The sequence below is a fragment of the Populus euphratica genome, unplaced genomic scaffold (assembly GCF_000495115.2).
Source record: "Populus euphratica unplaced genomic scaffold, PopEup_1.0 scaffold101.1, whole genome shotgun sequence".
Taxonomy (NCBI): Eukaryota; Viridiplantae; Streptophyta; class Magnoliopsida; order Malpighiales; family Salicaceae; genus Populus; species Populus euphratica.
The window spans coordinates 720,096-738,245 of NW_011499894.1; the positions used below are offsets into that span (position 1 = coordinate 720,096).

The 18,150-nt window shown below is 31.2% G+C and overlaps 2 protein-coding genes across 2 annotated transcripts; both read left to right on the forward strand.

Annotated features, from left to right (window-relative positions):
• Window positions 1-7,652: 7,652 nt before the first annotated feature.
• LOC105131799 (polygalacturonase inhibitor-like) lies at window positions 7,653-8,889 on the forward strand. The gene has a single exon (XM_011034954.1). The coding sequence runs from the start codon at window positions 7,742-7,744 to the stop codon at window positions 8,723-8,725; it is 984 nt and encodes a 327-aa protein (XP_011033256.1). The 5' UTR covers window positions 7,653-7,741; the 3' UTR covers window positions 8,726-8,889.
• A 4,318-nt stretch (window positions 8,890-13,207) lies between these two features.
• LOC105131871 (serine/threonine-protein kinase BLUS1-like) lies at window positions 13,208-14,946 on the forward strand. Its single transcript, XM_011035050.1, has one exon. It carries the CDS (start codon window positions 13,249-13,251, stop codon window positions 14,944-14,946), a length of 1,698 nt encoding a protein of 565 aa, XP_011033352.1. The 5' UTR covers window positions 13,208-13,248.
• Window positions 14,947-18,150: the final 3,204 nt, after the last annotated feature.

Sequence of the window (18,150 nt, forward strand, 5' to 3'; positions counted from 1 at the left end):
AATCTTTTTAGATTTTAAAACAAGGTGACTTAGTGCATGTTCACTATCCTAGATTCTTTAGGCTTTATTGGCTTTATAAAATTATCCAACTGAAAAATTAAACCATCCACAATTCCACAATACCCTTCAGTCTCCAGTCCAGAGACCTTTATCTTTCAAGGGATGGCAGTCCTGGTTACTTTATTTGAGCTGCATCACTTAGTGACGACAGCTACTCCCTTCCTTCTGGTTTCTGCAGCAAAGCTAATGGGAAGGAAAGGAAGCAAAAACAAACCGTTTTGGAAATTCTGCGGAGTTAAAGATGCTATGGTGAGAATAAATAAAGAAAAAGCAGCATAGAAAGCTTAATGGTGCATCACGTTGCACATAAAGATGCTTTATCCGATATTCTTTCCCATTTTTATTCATCTTTAATTTAATTTCTTGCTGTCAGTATGACTTTCTTCCTTTAAAGTGAAATGCTGTTTTCTTTTACTTGTTTATAAACCGAGTCCCTTTATACAAGTCAAAAGATCATTAGGGGCTACAGCACCGGTGTTCTGCTTAAAATCCCTAGGCATTGACAGACAAGGCTCTCCCTCTTTGTTGGATTCTATTTGGCTAACAATTTCGGAGCAAGAACAAACATCCCATTTACAGATGGAGCATCTTTTGCTTTAGACAACTCTAAATAACGATGACTACACGAGGGAATATTTTGTATTGATGTGCATTGGGAGCAGAATGGGACACTTGGTGCCTTTCCGAGGAGAAAAGTATGGGCTGCAGTCTTATTTTTAATTAGATTCTTCTGATCAGAAAATCAAGACTTCTTCATCACCTACTTTTTGGATAATGTAAGTCATTAGTATGATAATTACTTTGCAAACACTGATGCCAAGTACCATACTTTAGAAACAAAATAATGATTAATCTACTCGTTATGTGTAACAACCTCCCTATTTCAGACATGTTTCAAATTTCTCCTGTGCTGGCTGTATTCTTCTCCTGATGCTCCTAAATAGTATTATTAATATTTTCGAAGAAATTTTAGAAATTACGCAGAAGAAATGGTTCGATCCATCCCCTGGCTGGTAACTCGAGGATTTAAGGTAAAAAAATCATATTCAACATGGCATCGGACTTCTTACGAAGATCATAGGGTTTATCTTGAAAGTCTGAAGTAAGCTAAAACTTTTGAAGCATTTCAGATGGGAAAAAACATGAAGGGAAACCCAGTTAATGCCCCCAAATTCCTTAAACCGTTTACGGAGCCGTTCTTTTGAATGAGGTTTGGTCTCCGAGGTAAGATAGAAAAACGAAGTTACTAACCTTTTTTTTTATATATATCTAAAATGGTTTAAAAATTATTATCACAATCCTTGTTTTAAAATGCTATAAACTAAGTGCTTGCTTCTTCTTCTTTTTGTCACTGCAAAGAGTAACGATTTGATGAGTTGAACAACAGTCACAGTACACAGTAAGGATTGTTCATAAAGCTAACTGTACACAGTAAGCCTTGTTCATAAAGCCAGAGTAAAAAGTAGTTTAGAGGGCATGGATGTGCTATGAAAAAGAAAGCATACTTGCTAGCTATTAAAGGAGAGTATGGCTGTGGATGCTTATTATTAAAACATGAGAAAAATATTATTAGTTGTCATTCTCCAGACATGCTCTTCCTAAAGCAGAACACTCTTTTTTTTTTTTTTTTAACAATTCAAAGCAGAGAGCTAACACTGCTGGTTTGAGTGAGGAGAGGGTCAGTAAAGGTAAGGTGTGGAAGAAGGAAGAGAGCAAAAGTGAAATATAGACGTTTTGTGGATATAAATTAGGGAAAAGTAAGATTATGAATCCACCCTTGTTCCTTTCAAGGACTGAAAGAAAAACTTTAATTCCTAGTTATTAATATGCACTCTATTTTTGAATTTTTTGACACAATGTGTATAATATTAGGGTTTCTAGTATAATAATATAATATAATTAAAAACTTGTTTTCTAATACGTATCTTTATCATTATTCTTTAAGAAAGTAAATTTTATTTATATATATATTTTTTATTTGAGTTTCTAATTCTTTATTTATTTTTCAATTAAAATTCCCAGCCGCAAGTTGATAAATTCTGAGTGAAATGTCCATTGATTAAACCCTTTATTTATAAATGGAAAAAATGAAAAAAAAAATCAAAATTTGAAAAATGAAATAATGAAGATCATGCTTTATAAAGAAATTTTTTCACTCCTTTTTATGGATCATTTAGAAACGGAGATCATGCTTTATAAAGAAATTTCTTCACTCCTTTTTATGGATCATTTAGAAACATTAAAGCAATAAATAAAATATAATGATAAAAACGATATATGTCTCCACAACACAATGTTTTTTTTTTATTATTGAATTCAGGATTTCAGTGCTTTTATAACATACAGTAGAAATAATGGGTAGGACATTTCCTTCTGGAAATAAAACTTACATCTTTATTATTTATTTTATTTTTAATTTTCAAAATTTCACATGTTTTTTTGTATAATGGATCCCACAATAAGGTTGATAGGTGTCTATTTAACAGACACGTCATAAAAACATAATATATTCTAAGAAACACTTAAAAAAAAAACCGAAGGTACTAGCACTCAAATAAAATAAGCATCATTTTGGGAAAAAAAAAAAAAAGGTACAATAACTCAAGTAAATATTTGGGTTGTTTCACCAGGCTTGGACAGCGCTGCTCACCTGGGGCAGGCGTGGGGGACCGTCCCCCTGACCGTCCTGGGCTTGGGTCAAGATAATCAGATTATCCGAGCATAATTCATTTCAATTTTTATTTTTTTTTTTAATTTATATATTTATTTTTCTAGGTATTGATAATTTTAATGTGTAGCACATATAATTTTTTCTCTCGTCTGCATGAAATTTTTACTAACAAACATTATTTTTTATTATTCATATAGATTTTTATAACACTTGTTATCTTACATAAACTTTAATGAAAATCAATATATTTTATCACAAAAACATAACACATTGACTTATTCTTCAATCACATGCTAGGCATAAAATTCATTTTTGGATGTCCTATGACTTAATACTTTTATAAAAAAAATTTCAAGTTAGTTATATAAACACACTTCATCCCACAAGCAAGTCATGACTAATTTTGGACACACAAACTCTTTACAATAGAGAGTGCCAAACTTTATACCTAGAAACTCTCAAGCCATATAGTTTCTTCGTAATCCTATATACCTAGCTATACATAAAAATACATACTATATACTTTTTTTTATATGTATATACATTACCTTCTCCCTTATATACAAGTGATGACTTAAACATCGAATAGTTACTCATTCTAAGAGGGACTTACTTTCTTAAGAGCTTTCAAGATAAAAACTCAACTCAATTCACACAATTTAGTTTTGTTGCAGATTGTGAAAAATCCAATTTACGTGTGAAGATTTTTACGATTTTATTAGTAACACTATATGTGGGATCTAAATAAAAATCTACTTCATTCCCTTAACTCTTAACCTAAATCATTTTTCATGGTTGATGAAACTTCAATATAAGAGACAGTGACTGATCTTTTTACTATGGCAACTCCAATTAAGTGCAATTTCTCAATAATGATATCGCAGTGATGCAACTACATTGTTGCACTTTTTTATTTATACAACAACAAGCTCTCATTCATGCATCACTAAGTGCATAAAAAACAACTCAAGTTTCCTAAAGGACCATATGATATGCAAGTGAGTAACGCTCACACTCCTACACTTAGAAAGAGTTACACACCTTGTTCTCACTTGATATCCTTTAAAAGATACAATTGCCATCAATATTTATTTGAATCTCACTCATGCACTAGAAAAGGCCTAAAAGTAAGATGAAATCCATGACTTCACGAGCTTTTGAATACATCATAATAGGAGAATCATCATTTTATCATAGAATCCTACACACTCAACTCTTCAAATACTTTGTTTATGTAAAAGCCAACCTATACAACTACAAGGGATTGACAGAACCTCGAGAGCACATACAAAATATGAGATGTATCCTTGAGTTTTTTATATAAAACATTGATGCTATGTGCAAACCTTTTCCAACAATTATTGGATCTGCACGTGTATAGTACTATAACTTAGAGCTTGAATCTATTCTTTATTTTCATGACTCATCTTTAAAATATCTCTTGTTTTAGCATAAGCATTCCTGTTAAAAAGAGTATCATAAAGCTCTTTACTATTACACAACGAGAAAATGAGAGCACCAAGGCTTATCTTTAAAGGTCAACAAAGAAATGCTTAATGCAGATAAAATTCTTGAATCCATCACTATAAAAGCTCTGATTAATAAAGTATATAACTATTTCATTTGGAAAATGTTATACACACTTCTTGAAATAAGTCTTATTAGATTCAAACAAGCAATGTAATTTTTTTTTTTTATTGTGGAAAAAGTTACGATCACTAAACAAGGTCACCCATGTTTCCATCAAATTGACTTTCCCCAATGTTATTAGTTTCTTATTAGAGCATAAAAAATAAACACCAAAGGATATAATTGTGATTACCTCACATTCTTCAAGCCTATGTTTAAATATTTAACCACTATACATACTAAGATATTAGTTGCTTTCTAAGAAAAGAGTTTGTGCAATATCCTCCTCCTATAATAAATGGTGTGAACATAAGGAACCCTAACAAATTTTTTTCTTTTCATCGTGATTATGAGCATGACACCGACGAATGTCACACTTTGAAAAAAATAAAAGATTAATCGATAGAGATTACCTTCACTAATTTTTGAGAACAGAAAAGCAACTAGAACTAGGCAAAGAAGTCATTTGATGCGTTGTTTGAGATCAAATAATCTTCAGATTATACCATACATTATATATCTATCTTTCAAAAATTTTAATGAAAAACAATTAATTTTCTCCATATCTTTACTATGAAAATCTCCATGTCTCCAAACACATTTTATGATCCATGTGACCATTGCCTCCAAGTTCTCATGATAATATCTCTCCAAAAAGATCATAGATTCTACTCTAGATCTCATTAATCACTTGTCTTTAAAAGGATCATATATACTTCTCCAAAAAATATTAACAAATATATCTCATGAGTTCACAAAAAAAAAGGACAAACATTCAAAGGCATAACCATAAATATAAGATTTACACTCTAAGTTTTTCTTTCTTTTAACTAGCTAAAGTTTTCTAAACATGTATGTTTAAAAGACTTAGTGGGCAAATGATAGAGTATAATTTTTATGAAATAATAATAATAATAATAATAATAATAATAATAAATATTTGGGTTATTTAGGCCTCAACCTAAATAACCTTATTGTTTAAGGTGAGTAGGAGTTAGCACCCAAGTTGTTTAAAGTGACCATGTGCTGGTGTTCAAGGCAATCAAGTTACCTAGGCTTAACCTAGTGACCAATCCAATTTTCTCTTATTATATTTTTTTCTTCTCTCTCTATCTTTTTCTCTCATATTTATAAATTTATTTTTATAGGTACTGACAATTTTAATGTGTAGCATATATAAATATTTTTTCTCACACACAGATATTATTTTTTTATCACCTAATTATGTTTTTGCTTCACCAATCAACCCGTATGAACTTTAATAAAAATAAATGTACTCCATCATAAAAATATGACACACCAACTTCTCCTCCAATCACATGCCAAAAACTTAATGACATAACATGACATCAATCGATAAGCCATCTTGGTTAGCCAATGACATAATTCCTCCTCCACAAAAAAAAAATCCAAGCTATGTGTATAAATACACTTAGTCATACAAGTAAGTTATGACCAATTTTAGAGACAAATGTTATTTTCATTGTTTAGCTCATGATCATTTTAACCTTTAACTTTACTAAAAGAAAGAAGAAAAGAAAAGAAAAAACTCGTGATCCTTTTTACCTTCAACTTTACTAATAATAATAAAAAAAAAAACCTTACCATTTATAATATCTTAACATTGTGATTATGTACAATATTATCGTTTATGTTGAGTAAATTCTTTCATAACACCAATAAAAAAAATTGATTTTGAGGATGTTAATAAAAAAACAAGTACTTTGGTAATGAAAATCAAAATTGAAATTCATGTGTAAAATATCATTGCCAAAAAGAATTATTCTTTAAATATGACATTAAACTATGATTTCTTTTAGGTTTTATCAAGAAATTTCATTAATTTTTCAGGTTAAAAAGGAGTAACCCCTCTCAACTTAAAACAAATCTTTATGAACCGAAAAACATATGATTTTCACCTTAAACAATATGATTTCTTGAATGTACCTCTCTATTAGAATTCTACTGAGAAATTGAAGAGAAAGTCAGAGAGATTCTACCAAGTCCTCTCCTTTTCGTATACCTACTTAGAAAAATATATTACTAATAGACAAAATAAAAATAAAAATAAAAAAAGAGAAGGAGGAGGAAGAATTGAGATGATAAATTGGCACATTGAAAAAATCATGATGTTTGGGATGAAGAATTAGAGATTTTTTAGCTCATAAGAGGATTTATTTTTCTGACTAAGTTCAACGGAATCTTTAAAATTTGGTTAAATTTCAATTAAAAAATTACAGTAAATGTTTTTTTTAGAAGTGTTTGAGAGTGTGATAATAATTATTTTTTAAAATATTTTTTATTTAAAAATATATTAAAATACTATATATATATATAAATTCATTTTGATATTATTAAATCAAAATATCTAAAAAAATAAAAAAATAATTTAAATTTTCATTTAAAAAAAGGTTAAATCACACCCCAAACAAGCATGAATCCTCTTTTCAAGGTGAAGAGAAAACGAATCCAAGCCACTTAACACCTGGTGTGCTGATTTTATTGTCTAAACCATTCCACGAGGAATGCCAACAAAACAAGGTTTCATTTCAGGTTACATCCAGCGTAAAAAGAGAAGTCCGGTGACCTGAATGTGCCAATGAACGGTTACATCCAGCGTAAAAAGAAAAGTCCGGTGACCTGAATGTGCCAATGAACAGTCATGTATGATTAATTAATACAGAAAAAGAGCGGACATTTTACGTTACTTTTTATACGAAACCAATCAAAGCACCCATGATATGCCCTTTGCAACCTTTATCTCATTTTGATAATATCATTTTCATTTGACATTACTTGGTGGAGGTGTTTTTGGTGGAGGTGTCTTGGAGTATGTGCCTTAATATGATCTAGAGTCTGAGATCCAGCTCTTTTTAGAGTTGCAGGTACCGAACATGGCTCATAGTTGACTCAAGTTTGCGATCCCCGGTAATATTTCAAGTTTACGAGTTCTTTCTCTTAGTTTAGTTCTTGAAGATAACTGTTTACCCGTTTGTAGAGTCAAGTGTATCCATAATATATATATATATATATATATATATAAACAACCAACAGGACAAACACGAACTACTCAATCTCATGTATTGTGTCTAGTTAATATATAAACCAGCAGGAAAGCCGGTGGCAAAGAGACACGAGAACATTGAGATCTGACAGTAATGTGTCTCCCCTTCAATCTGGCTTAGGTTAGTCAAATATTTTGGCCGAGATTTACTTGGACTTTACCTCTTCAAACCAGCTTTGAGCTGTCTATGTAGCCTTTCCTCACATCATACAAACATATCGAAGACTGAAGAACCCTTTAAATAGAACATTTGCATTCCATCTATCAAAAAACGTAGAGCAAAAAGAAGAGGTCTTCTAGAGCGAGCAGAAGCGAGCATGAAAACCCTTTTCCTTTCCCTTGTCATTTCCACTCTTCTTTCACTCTCCCTCTCAAAAGACCTTTGCAATTCCCATGACAAAAAGGTTCTCCTACGAATCAAAAAACATTTTGGCGATCCATACCTCTTAGCTTCATGGCAATCGGACACTGATTGCTGCAAAGCTTGGTACCAAGTTAAGTGTGATTCCACCTCCAACCGCATCATTTCTCTCACAATTTTTGCTGGCAACCTTTCTGGCCAACTCCCTGCTGCAGTTGGGGACTTGCCCTATCTCCAGACCCTTGTATTCCGCAAGCTGACAGATGTTACAGGCCCCATACAACCTGCCATTGCCAAGCTCGTACACTTAAATTTTCTCAGTCTTGACCGGCTAAATCTCACTGGGACAGTACCTGGCTTTCTTAGCAAACTCAAGAAGCTCACATTCTTGGACTTGTCTTTTAACGGCCTTTCTGGATCAATACCGAGCTCACTAGCTTTGCTGCCAAATCTTCATGCTCTTCACTTGGACAGGAACAGGCTGACAGGTTCAATCCCAGAATCATTTGGGACATTTAAAGGCAGCGTACCGTATCTTTACCTGTCTCACAACCAACTTACTGGTGAAATCCCTGCATCATTAGGGAACATGGACTTCAGCGTCATTGATTTATCACGCAACAAGCTTGTTGGTGATGCTTCCATGCTATTTGGGCTGAACAAAACTACTCGAGATGTGGATCTCTCTAGGAATATATTGAAATTCAATTTGTCAAATGTGGCGTTTCCAAGTGGCTTGCGAAATCTGGACATTAGTCACAACAAGATTTTCGGAAGCATACCTCCACAAATGACTCAGATACCTTTGCAGTCCCTGAACATGAGTTACAACAGGCTGTGTGGCCAGATTCCTGTAGGTGGTAAGCTGCAGAGCTTTGATTACTCCACATATTTCCATAATAGGTGCTTGTGCGGGGTTCCCCTTGAAAACTGCAAATAGGACATTGGAAAAGGAAGCATTTTCCTGTGTGAATAAGGATTTGCAAAATTTCTGAAAGCAACATGTATTGAGAAAATAAGATCAATCAAGGATAAGCAATATCTATTATTATCTCTGTTTTCAATTTCTTTTCGTTTTAATTTAAGTACATTGAATCCACAGAACTTTGAATCTTGCATTACGCTATCTTACAAAAACCAATAATTGACAATGCTAACAAAATTTTTAGAGACTAAGTGTCAAAGTTTTGGATTCCAACAAGACCCCAAGACTAATTTATAGCAGTTCTCAACTTAGCGCTTCTGTAATGAACTGCAAGACAGACTCTCAAGTGTCTCATCAGAAAAGATTATTCATGAATCAAGTTTTTATTAATATATTTTTACCAAAAAAAATATTAAATTAAAAAAATTTATAAATATGAATTTTCTGGAACATAAACACATTCCAATAAAAACACGAAATGGTAGAACCAATAATAATTGGGCTCGATAATATACCAAGTTTTAGGCACAGCACATTTAAGAAACAAACTTAGACTTCGTTGGACTCATCTAAAAAACAAGTTGAGTTTTTTTTAGGCTCATCAATAGAAAGACCCACCTCCCTTGAGTCTATCATAATGGAAGAACTCAATTATCTTTCAAGAACTTATAATATTTTCATCAAATATTAATACAGATGTAAGGAATATTTATCTCTCATTAAATATTATTAAGATAAAATGAAATTTTAAATCCTCATCTTCATAAAAAAACAAGACTTATGGGGTTATAAATACACCACAAGACTTTTATAATAAAAATTCATAATTTTTATTTTTTATTGCATATATATTTAATCATCGGAGAATTCATATCTTTATTAAAGATAATTTTTGATAAGTAATAATAACAAGTCATCTTATTTACCAAGTAACTAATATAAGCTATAAATCATCTTTACTACTGAGAATAAATAAGATTGTTATGATCAATAGATTAATTAATTATTTAATCTGAAAATTTTATTTTTAGATTATTTAGATTTTCTAGAATTCCAACTATTGTGATTTATAATGTTGGCATCATTAATATTAATATTTTTTTAATTTAATTATTTTTATTTAATTAAAATCAATGATACAAACATAACGATGCAACCGTTCTAAAAAAATTAAAATATGATACATGATGGATATGCTAATTTTTTTAATTTTTTTATATATTATGTAAGAAATTTATTTTAAAAGTAAATAGAATTCGTTAATGAAAATAATCAATATAATAATTTGTTTGTAAAAATAATGAAAGTATAGAATTAAAAAAATAACTGTCAGGTTATTTATAGTTTCTATACTATTATTAAAAAAAAATATATGTCTACTTAAATTATCTTAAAAATAACTATAATAAATTATCTTTTTATTAAGAAATATTTGGATAGGACTGACTTAACTAGCTAACGAGTCCACTTATTGCTAGGGATCTGCTCAAAATATCTGATTCAATTTATTTAATAAATTTTTTAAAATAAATCCAATCAAAAACAACAAACAAAAAATTTCAAGGTGACCTATATTTTTTAAAAAAATCACAAAAAAAATCATATAAAAGACAAATAAGATAAAAAAAAAGAAGAAGAAGAAGTTTAGTTTCATCGTTAATGATATAAATAATAAATAATAAAATTTAAAAAAATATATAAAAACAAAGTCTAATCACTAATGATATAAATGATAAATAATAAAAATTTAAAAAACAAATCAGCTTTAAAAAAAATAAGCAAACCTTAGTAAATCTTTTAAATCTGGGCTAAAGTTCTAAACTTGTAACCAATTAAATCCTAAATTCATGATGAATCAATAAGTTCTATTTTTTACAATATTTAATGTTTATAAGACAAAGTAAATATAACAAAGGACAATAAATAAAAAGACTCGAGAAAACAAGGTTTATTTTTAAATTAGTGAAAAATCCTACATAAAAAAAAACCAAACATTCTAGTGAATAAATATTGAATGATAAAACTTAAAAAATATAAATTTAAATACAAGCGATAAAATCAAGCAAAATTAGACAAACTTTTTAAATCTGATTTAATTTCTAAAACTCAAAACTCGTGAAATCATAGATTAGAGTTAACTCAAGAAATTCAATCTTCAATCAATCTAATATCAAATGATGAAATAAAAAAATTATCAATTTAAAATTTTTTCCAATGAAAAAAATAGTAATAAAAAAATAAAATTGAATTTCTCAGGAAAAAAGACTCAATGAGGATGAAATTGTAAAAAATAAATTATCTCAAATAAACCAAACAGTAATAAAAATAATAAGAACTAAATTTGAATGATTAAAAACTTAAAGTGGGGTGAAATTAAAAAAGAGTTCTAATTCCATAAATTGTTTAAAAATATTATTCCAAATATTGAAGGATGGAATAAAAAAATTAATTTAAAGAATTACAAAAAAAAAAACTAACATAGAATGAAAAATAAAAAGACTCATGATAATCGGGGTTGTTTTTTAGACCAATAAAAATTATATAAAAAGCGAATAAATAAAAAAATAGAACTAGTCTCTAAATGAACAAACTTTGAAGGATGAAAATTAAAAAAAAACAACTTAAACAAAGAAAAATAAAAACCAAGTAAACATACACGTTAACCTCTAAAACATAATCTAATCTCTAGAAAACACAACCTATGAAATCCTAGATCATGGTTTAATTAAGAAATTTAATTCTCAACCAATATAATGATGAAAAATAAAATCATGAAAAAATATCAACTTAAAAATCTTACCAAAGTTTAAAAAAAAATACAAAGAATGAGAATCAAATTTGATAGGAGAAAAACTAAAAAGAATGAAATTATAAAAACAAAAATTGAAAAATGATCTGAAACAAAACAAATAACGATCAAAATCATAGAGATCAAATTTGAAAGGAAAAAAATTGAAGGAGGTGAAATTAATTTTTTTTTAATTTTATAGATTATTTAAAATAAAAAAAATATTAATTAAAAGAATAAGAACCAAATGTAAAGGAAAAAATATTGAAGGGGATATTATGAAGTTTTAAAGGGGTTGGCATGAAAATTGAGATGGAAAGAGAAAAAAAAGAAAAAAGAAATGGTAGACAATGCCAAAACTGCAAACGTATTTGGCTCATGCGTCGTACTATTATGAAGATGTTAAAACCTTTACAACATTGTCACAAAAGTCCCCACACGTGCCATTTGAATGGTGCGGAGACTAGCCATTTGCCAGAGTGTTACGAATATGCAACTAAATTTTTTTAATAATATTTAATATATAAACAATAATACCTTTGGGTGATCTTGATAATGAAAAAAAAAAACACCATGATAAAAGGATGAAAAAGCCCTTATAGGAGAGTTTAGTTGAATTTGTTTTCAAGGGTAATAAAGTAATTTGATTATTCTAAAAAAATTAAAAAGAGTAAGATGCTTCTAATCTAAAGATATTTTTTTATCATTAGATTAAATAAGTAATTTTATTGTTAAAAAATACAAATAACTAATTTAGCCTTGGAGTTTTAATTAAATTGTGAAATCTTAATACTTCTTCAAGTACCATTTGAACATCATTTTTTATATTAGATAAAAGAAAATTAGCCTTACCAGCATAGCTTAGGAGTACTTTGTTCTTGATGTACTCTATCAAAATTAGAGAGGTAATTATTTTTTGTTTTGTTTGATTTTTATAAAAAAATAATCAAATTATTTTTTAAAAAAAACTAAAACTGGTTTAAACTAACTAGTTTCAGTTTGTTTTTTAGATAAAAATCGATTCAAATAGGTTTGATTTGGTTTTACAATTTGGCTTGGTTTTTTCAGTTTGACTAAGTTTTTTTTCCGGTCTGGCTCAGTATTTTTCCTGTTTTTTCAGTTTCGATTCGGTTTGGTTAGGTTTATTTTTTAAATTTTAATTAATTTAATTGGTTTTTCATAGTTTAGTTTTTATAATTTTTTAATTTAATTAATTTTTGAATTTTTTTACTCACTCTTGACCAAGACTATGTGATGAGTCCAAGAATATGTGATGAGTCCAGGTTATTGGAACCATTGGCATAACCTGGAATGATTTATATCTTACACAAAAACTTAAACAAACTTTAAAAAATGCATCATTTGTTAAAAGCTTTATATATATATATATATATATATATATATATATATATCAAGAGAGAGAGAAAAGCCCAAACCATGAGGCACAAGAAGCCCAGCAGAGGCTCGAATTGCTCAAACGGTATAAAAAGCACTCTTGCATTTCTCATGCCATGCATGCTCGCACTCTCATTTCTCAAAGATTGATCACCCCACTATCTCTCCCTTTCGAACCTGAGACTTCGCCAGAAAACCACCCTGCAAATTACCTACTTTCTTTCTTTTTCCAAAACAAACTATCCTCCTTATCAAGAAAACTTCCTAACACTCCATAACCCTATTCAAGAAACCAACAAATTCTCTCGAATTAAACCCATTGAAGATCAAGATCAAACCATAATAAGCATCATCCATGGCAGATGAACTAGATCAAGAATCCGAAGCTCAACTTCAGTACCCAACAGACCAAAATGCATACAGACTCTTGGATGAGATTGGCGGTACAGGTGCTAGCGCCAAAGTTCACAAAGCAATATGTATCCACAACATCTCGAAGTCAACTTTGGTTGCAATCAGAATCTTTGATCTTGAGCAATATCCAGCCGATTTTGATTGTCTCAGACGTGAAACCAAAACCATGTTACTTCATTCACACCCTAACGTTCTTGCATCCCATCGTTCTTTTGTCGTTGATAGCTATCTTTGGGTGGTTATGCCTTACATGGCTGCTGGCTCTCTCCAGCCTATAATCTCTTCTTACTTCCCCGACGGACTACCAGAGCCAAGCATCGCAATAATTCTCAAAGAAACCCTCCAGGGATTGTGTTATATTCATGATCAAGGCCGTTTACACACAGATATCAAGGCGGGCAACATTCTTATAGACACAGAAAATGGTAGCATAAAACTTGCAGATCGTGGCAAATCGGTCTCGATTTACGACTTAAGATGCGCTGTGGGATCATCCCCGTTGTCCCCTTCATCAAGAATGAGGTTGACTGATGTTGCAGGGACCCCATATTGGATGGCACCAGAGGTTATACATGACTTAGATGCAGGTTATAGTCTCGAGGCTGATATATGGTCTTTTGGTATTACTGCATTGGAAATAGCCTATGGTCGACCTCCTTTCTCTGACCTTCCTCCATCGAAGTCTTTGATCATGAAGATAAAGAAGAGGCTTGGGTTCTCTAATTATCATGACGAGAAGTACAAGAAAGATTTCAAGGACAAGAAGTTCTCTAAAGAATTTAAAGATATGGTTGCTTCTTGTCTTGATCAGAACAAGAAGTTCTCTAAAGAATTTAAAGAAATGGTTGCTTCTTGTCTTGAGCAAGACCCTTCAAAGAGACCTTCTGCTGATCAGCTTTTAGAGTATTCTTTCTTCAAGAACTGTAGAGGATTAGACTTTTTGTTCAAGAAGGTTTTCGATGGGTTACCTAATGTTGAAGAAACATTCAAAGAACTCAAGGCTTTACAAGGGACACCAAGCCAGATTACTGCTGGCACTGATGTTGAAGAAGAAGAAGAGCGTCCTGAATCAGTTGGTCCAAGTGAGAAGACTAGATGGATCAGTGGTTGGAAACTAAATGAGTATGAATTCAATCTTGTCCCGGAATTCAGTAGTGATTCAGAAGATGATTCAGTTGTGAAAGTGGTTCGTTTTGGGGGTGAAACAATCATTCCGGACACGAACATTGGGTTCAGTGTGTCGTCTATCGGGTCAAGTGACTTGGAGGGTCCAGTGGAGGATCATACTGGTGAAAACATGAGCGGAATAGAAGGAATCGTTGAGGACTTTAATCAAGTGACAGTGTTAGAGGGTTTAATGGCATCAAAGAGGAATTTGGATGAGCAGAGAAGGCAAGTAGCAAGAATGATTGTTCTGTTGGGCGGGGAGGCTGATGGAGAGGAACAATTGGTGCAAAGGATTGAGAATCTGACGAGGGAGTTGGACCTTGAGAAGGAAAAGAACCTGAAGTTGGAGATGGAATTGGAAAATATCAAAACTGTGATTTCTGGTGCATATAATGACGCTTCTGCTACTGCTTCTGCTGCTGCTGCTGCTGATGATGATGATGATGATGCAGCATGTGATGAGATTGACTGATTAGAAGATGGGTATTTTGGTATGTCAAGCTTCTGGTTTCCTGTGCTATGAGAGAGATTTTTTCGACATCTTTTTGCTTTTGTTTGTTCTGTTTTAGCAAACGTAAAAAACAAATTGCCTCTTCTGTCACTTTCTTATACAATATGATCTTTTGTTTTTAACGTCTGATGCAGTGCTTTCATGTGTTGCATCCTGATGTTGGGTTCAGCCTACGAGAGGAGCCAAATTCACATCAGGATGTGAAAAAAAAAAATAGCGTTTTGTGTTAGTATTATCTTTGAGCAGATGCATTTATTTTGTGCTTTTGGTAGAAGTTGATGTATAATTCAGCATAATATAAGAAACTTCACACACATGTATCTAGGGACTTGCCTTATCTCCATACCCTTCACTCCCACAATTTATTAATAGAAAAAATCATGAAGTAAAGGTACTCCAAACATAAATTTAACCTAAGGTTGCGAAGGTACTCAAATTATACCTAAAAAATATTGATCTTTAATTTTTAGTATTTTCCTTGATAATTTTAGATTTTTTTTCTTTATTTTCCTAGCTATTTTAGAGTTTCCTTTTGTTTCCAAATTAGGTTGGTTAAAAACCCATCTGAATAATTCTTTTTTTTTCTTGATTTTCTTGATATTGTTTTGATAGATTGGATCATATGGCATAATGAGTCTGTTAATACGTATGAAAATATTGTAGTAACACCAATTTGCATGAAACGGCCTGCAAAGTTTTCCATAATCTTTTTGCATCAATAATACGTATGAAAATATTGTAGGAACACCAAACAGCAAATTTGTTCTATAAACAATGCATGCTTTCCATTACTTTTACTCGAGTTCTTACTTTGTGACTTATACTGTAATATGTTATTTCATGGATGAATGATTATAACAAATTTGGGCTCTAGGGCTGTGCTAACATTAATGATATATTTACCTAATTATGAAAGAGATTCTTCCGAGCAGCAGCATCTCAAGGTTTTCCCGCGTCTTGGTTTACCGCCATGTCGCTCCTCTGCTGGAAGAAATCGTTTACAAAGGGTTTCTTTTTAAAACTATTTAAAAATATAAAAATAATAATTTAAAATTAAAAAAATAAAATTATTTTTTAACCGTAAAAAACACCCTTTTTAAAAAAATTTACATCGGCGTTCCAGCTGATTAATTTGAATATATTTAATAATAGGTTGGGCCAACAGTGTTAAAATAAGCCGAGCGATGGTTTTCATGTCATGTTATGGGCCCAAACTCTGAGAAACCCAATGGAAATTCCTAAACATAATTTCAAAAGTAAAGGTCTTCCGAACATAAATAAGTTTTTGTCAGATTTAAACCGGTTCGGGAACATATCTAGAAAAGAAAATGAATTACTATGACATCGAGTCAACTCGCAAGTTATAAGAAAAATTCTTAAAATTCACTGGTTAGATTTAACTGAATCAATGAGTTCACGATTCAATCTAGGAGAGTTAATTAGACTTCATCGAATTAAAATCTTATTTTTATTCAACTTAAAAAACCTCATTTAAATCAACCTCGAGTCACGGATTTCTCAAATCAATTTGCCAAACTGAGCTGTTCTAACAACTATGCCCATGATAATCCATTCCATTAATATCCCTCTGGTTCCGACAATTTTAGCTATGTTTTCCATCCTTTGTTTGGTCCAAAACTGGATTCTTGTGTAAGAATAATATCAACAAAGACAGAATATGATAAGTGGCAATATGATCCAAAATAAATTGGTTTTCACTTCCAGTCATTATTTGAATATTGGATGTAATGGCAACATAGCATAGAATGCGGCGACATGAATCGGTGACTTCTGATTTCAGCTTTTCTTCCATCTGGGTTCACGGCAGACCATCAGAAAATCAGGATATAGCTCAAGATAGAAAGGTATTGGAAAAATAAAATAGTACTAAGTTTCTTCTGATTTTGGGTGCAGGATTTACGATCTAGTGCGCAGCTTTTATATTTCTGGTATGCCGAGACAGAACTCGCCAATAGTTCTGGAAATAATCAAGAATCACCTTCTCGTGCATTGCATATTTTATCCTGCTTAGGAAATGGAGTAACGTACAAACCATTTGAATCTAAACCGTCAAGCCTGCAATTATTGAGAGCGCACCAGGGGTTTAAAGAAAGGTTGACAATACTACGATCGGCATGGGTGCGCGGTGTTGTAAATGACTGGATTAGTGCATTCACTTTTATTTTCTTCATCTCCTTTAAAGTGGCCCTGCGTTTCTTTTCTTTTCTTTTCTTTATTTCTTGGGATTGCTGTTTCTTTCTGTCAAGCATACTGTTGTTTGTTAGCCCATGAAAAAAAGGACAGGGAAGGCTACTATAAGGGACATGTCTTGGCCTCCCACGGACCATATGCAGTAGAATCATAATTCCATGGCCGCAAATAACTGCGAACAGAAAGTACCAACTATGTTTACAGAAGAACAAATCCAATATTAAAACCGTGATTCAAAATAGCAGCTATATAAAAAATATAATTTAGAACAGTAGTTTTTCTAAAACTATATTATTTTTCTAAAACTTTTTCAAATTGTTTCATTCTTCAAAACTAACTTCCAACTGCGTCATTCTTTAAAAAAGAATTCTTGGAAGCTAGACAGTGCCTCATCTGTAACTTAAAGTTTCCCAGTTCAGTCTCATAGAAAATATTGAAAAATCACGGGTCCTAAGTGAAGTTAAAACCTGTTAAATCCACCAAAAACTAAATTAAATTGTGTTCAAGATCAGTATCTATTTGAAAAATGTTCTCTGCTTTACTTAGGAACCTACTAGGCTAAATGAAAAGATAGATTAAATTAAATAAAAACTCTAGAACACTAGGCAATATGAGAATCAACTATAACATTCATAATTAATTTTTTTATACCATGAAAAGTTGTGTTCATGATGATGTTAGTTAGCTTACTTGATTACTCAGTGGTGGAGAGGTTCTGAGCCTAAAATTAGCCAATAGGAATCAACATCCATTGTATTCCAAGTCTTTTTTATTATTTTTGTTAATATACTTTTTTTTGTTAATTTTAATATTCCAATACATTAGACATAATATTGGCCATCTGCCTCTAGTAAGGAAAAGGAAAATTATATATATATATATATATAATTTCAATTTTAGGCTTTGCACAGCTGGCGAAATGAGAAAAAGAAATCCAGATTCTGTTGCAAGATT

Bases quoted from the DNA above. Each gene is read 5' to 3' on its own strand.
- LOC105131799 (XM_011034954.1), top strand. From the start codon at position 7,742: ATGAAAACCCTTTTCCTTTCCCTTGTCATTTCCACTCTTCTTTCACTC.
- LOC105131871 (XM_011035050.1), top strand. From the start codon at position 13,249: ATGGCAGATGAACTAGATCAAGAATCCGAAGCTCAACTTCAGTACCCA.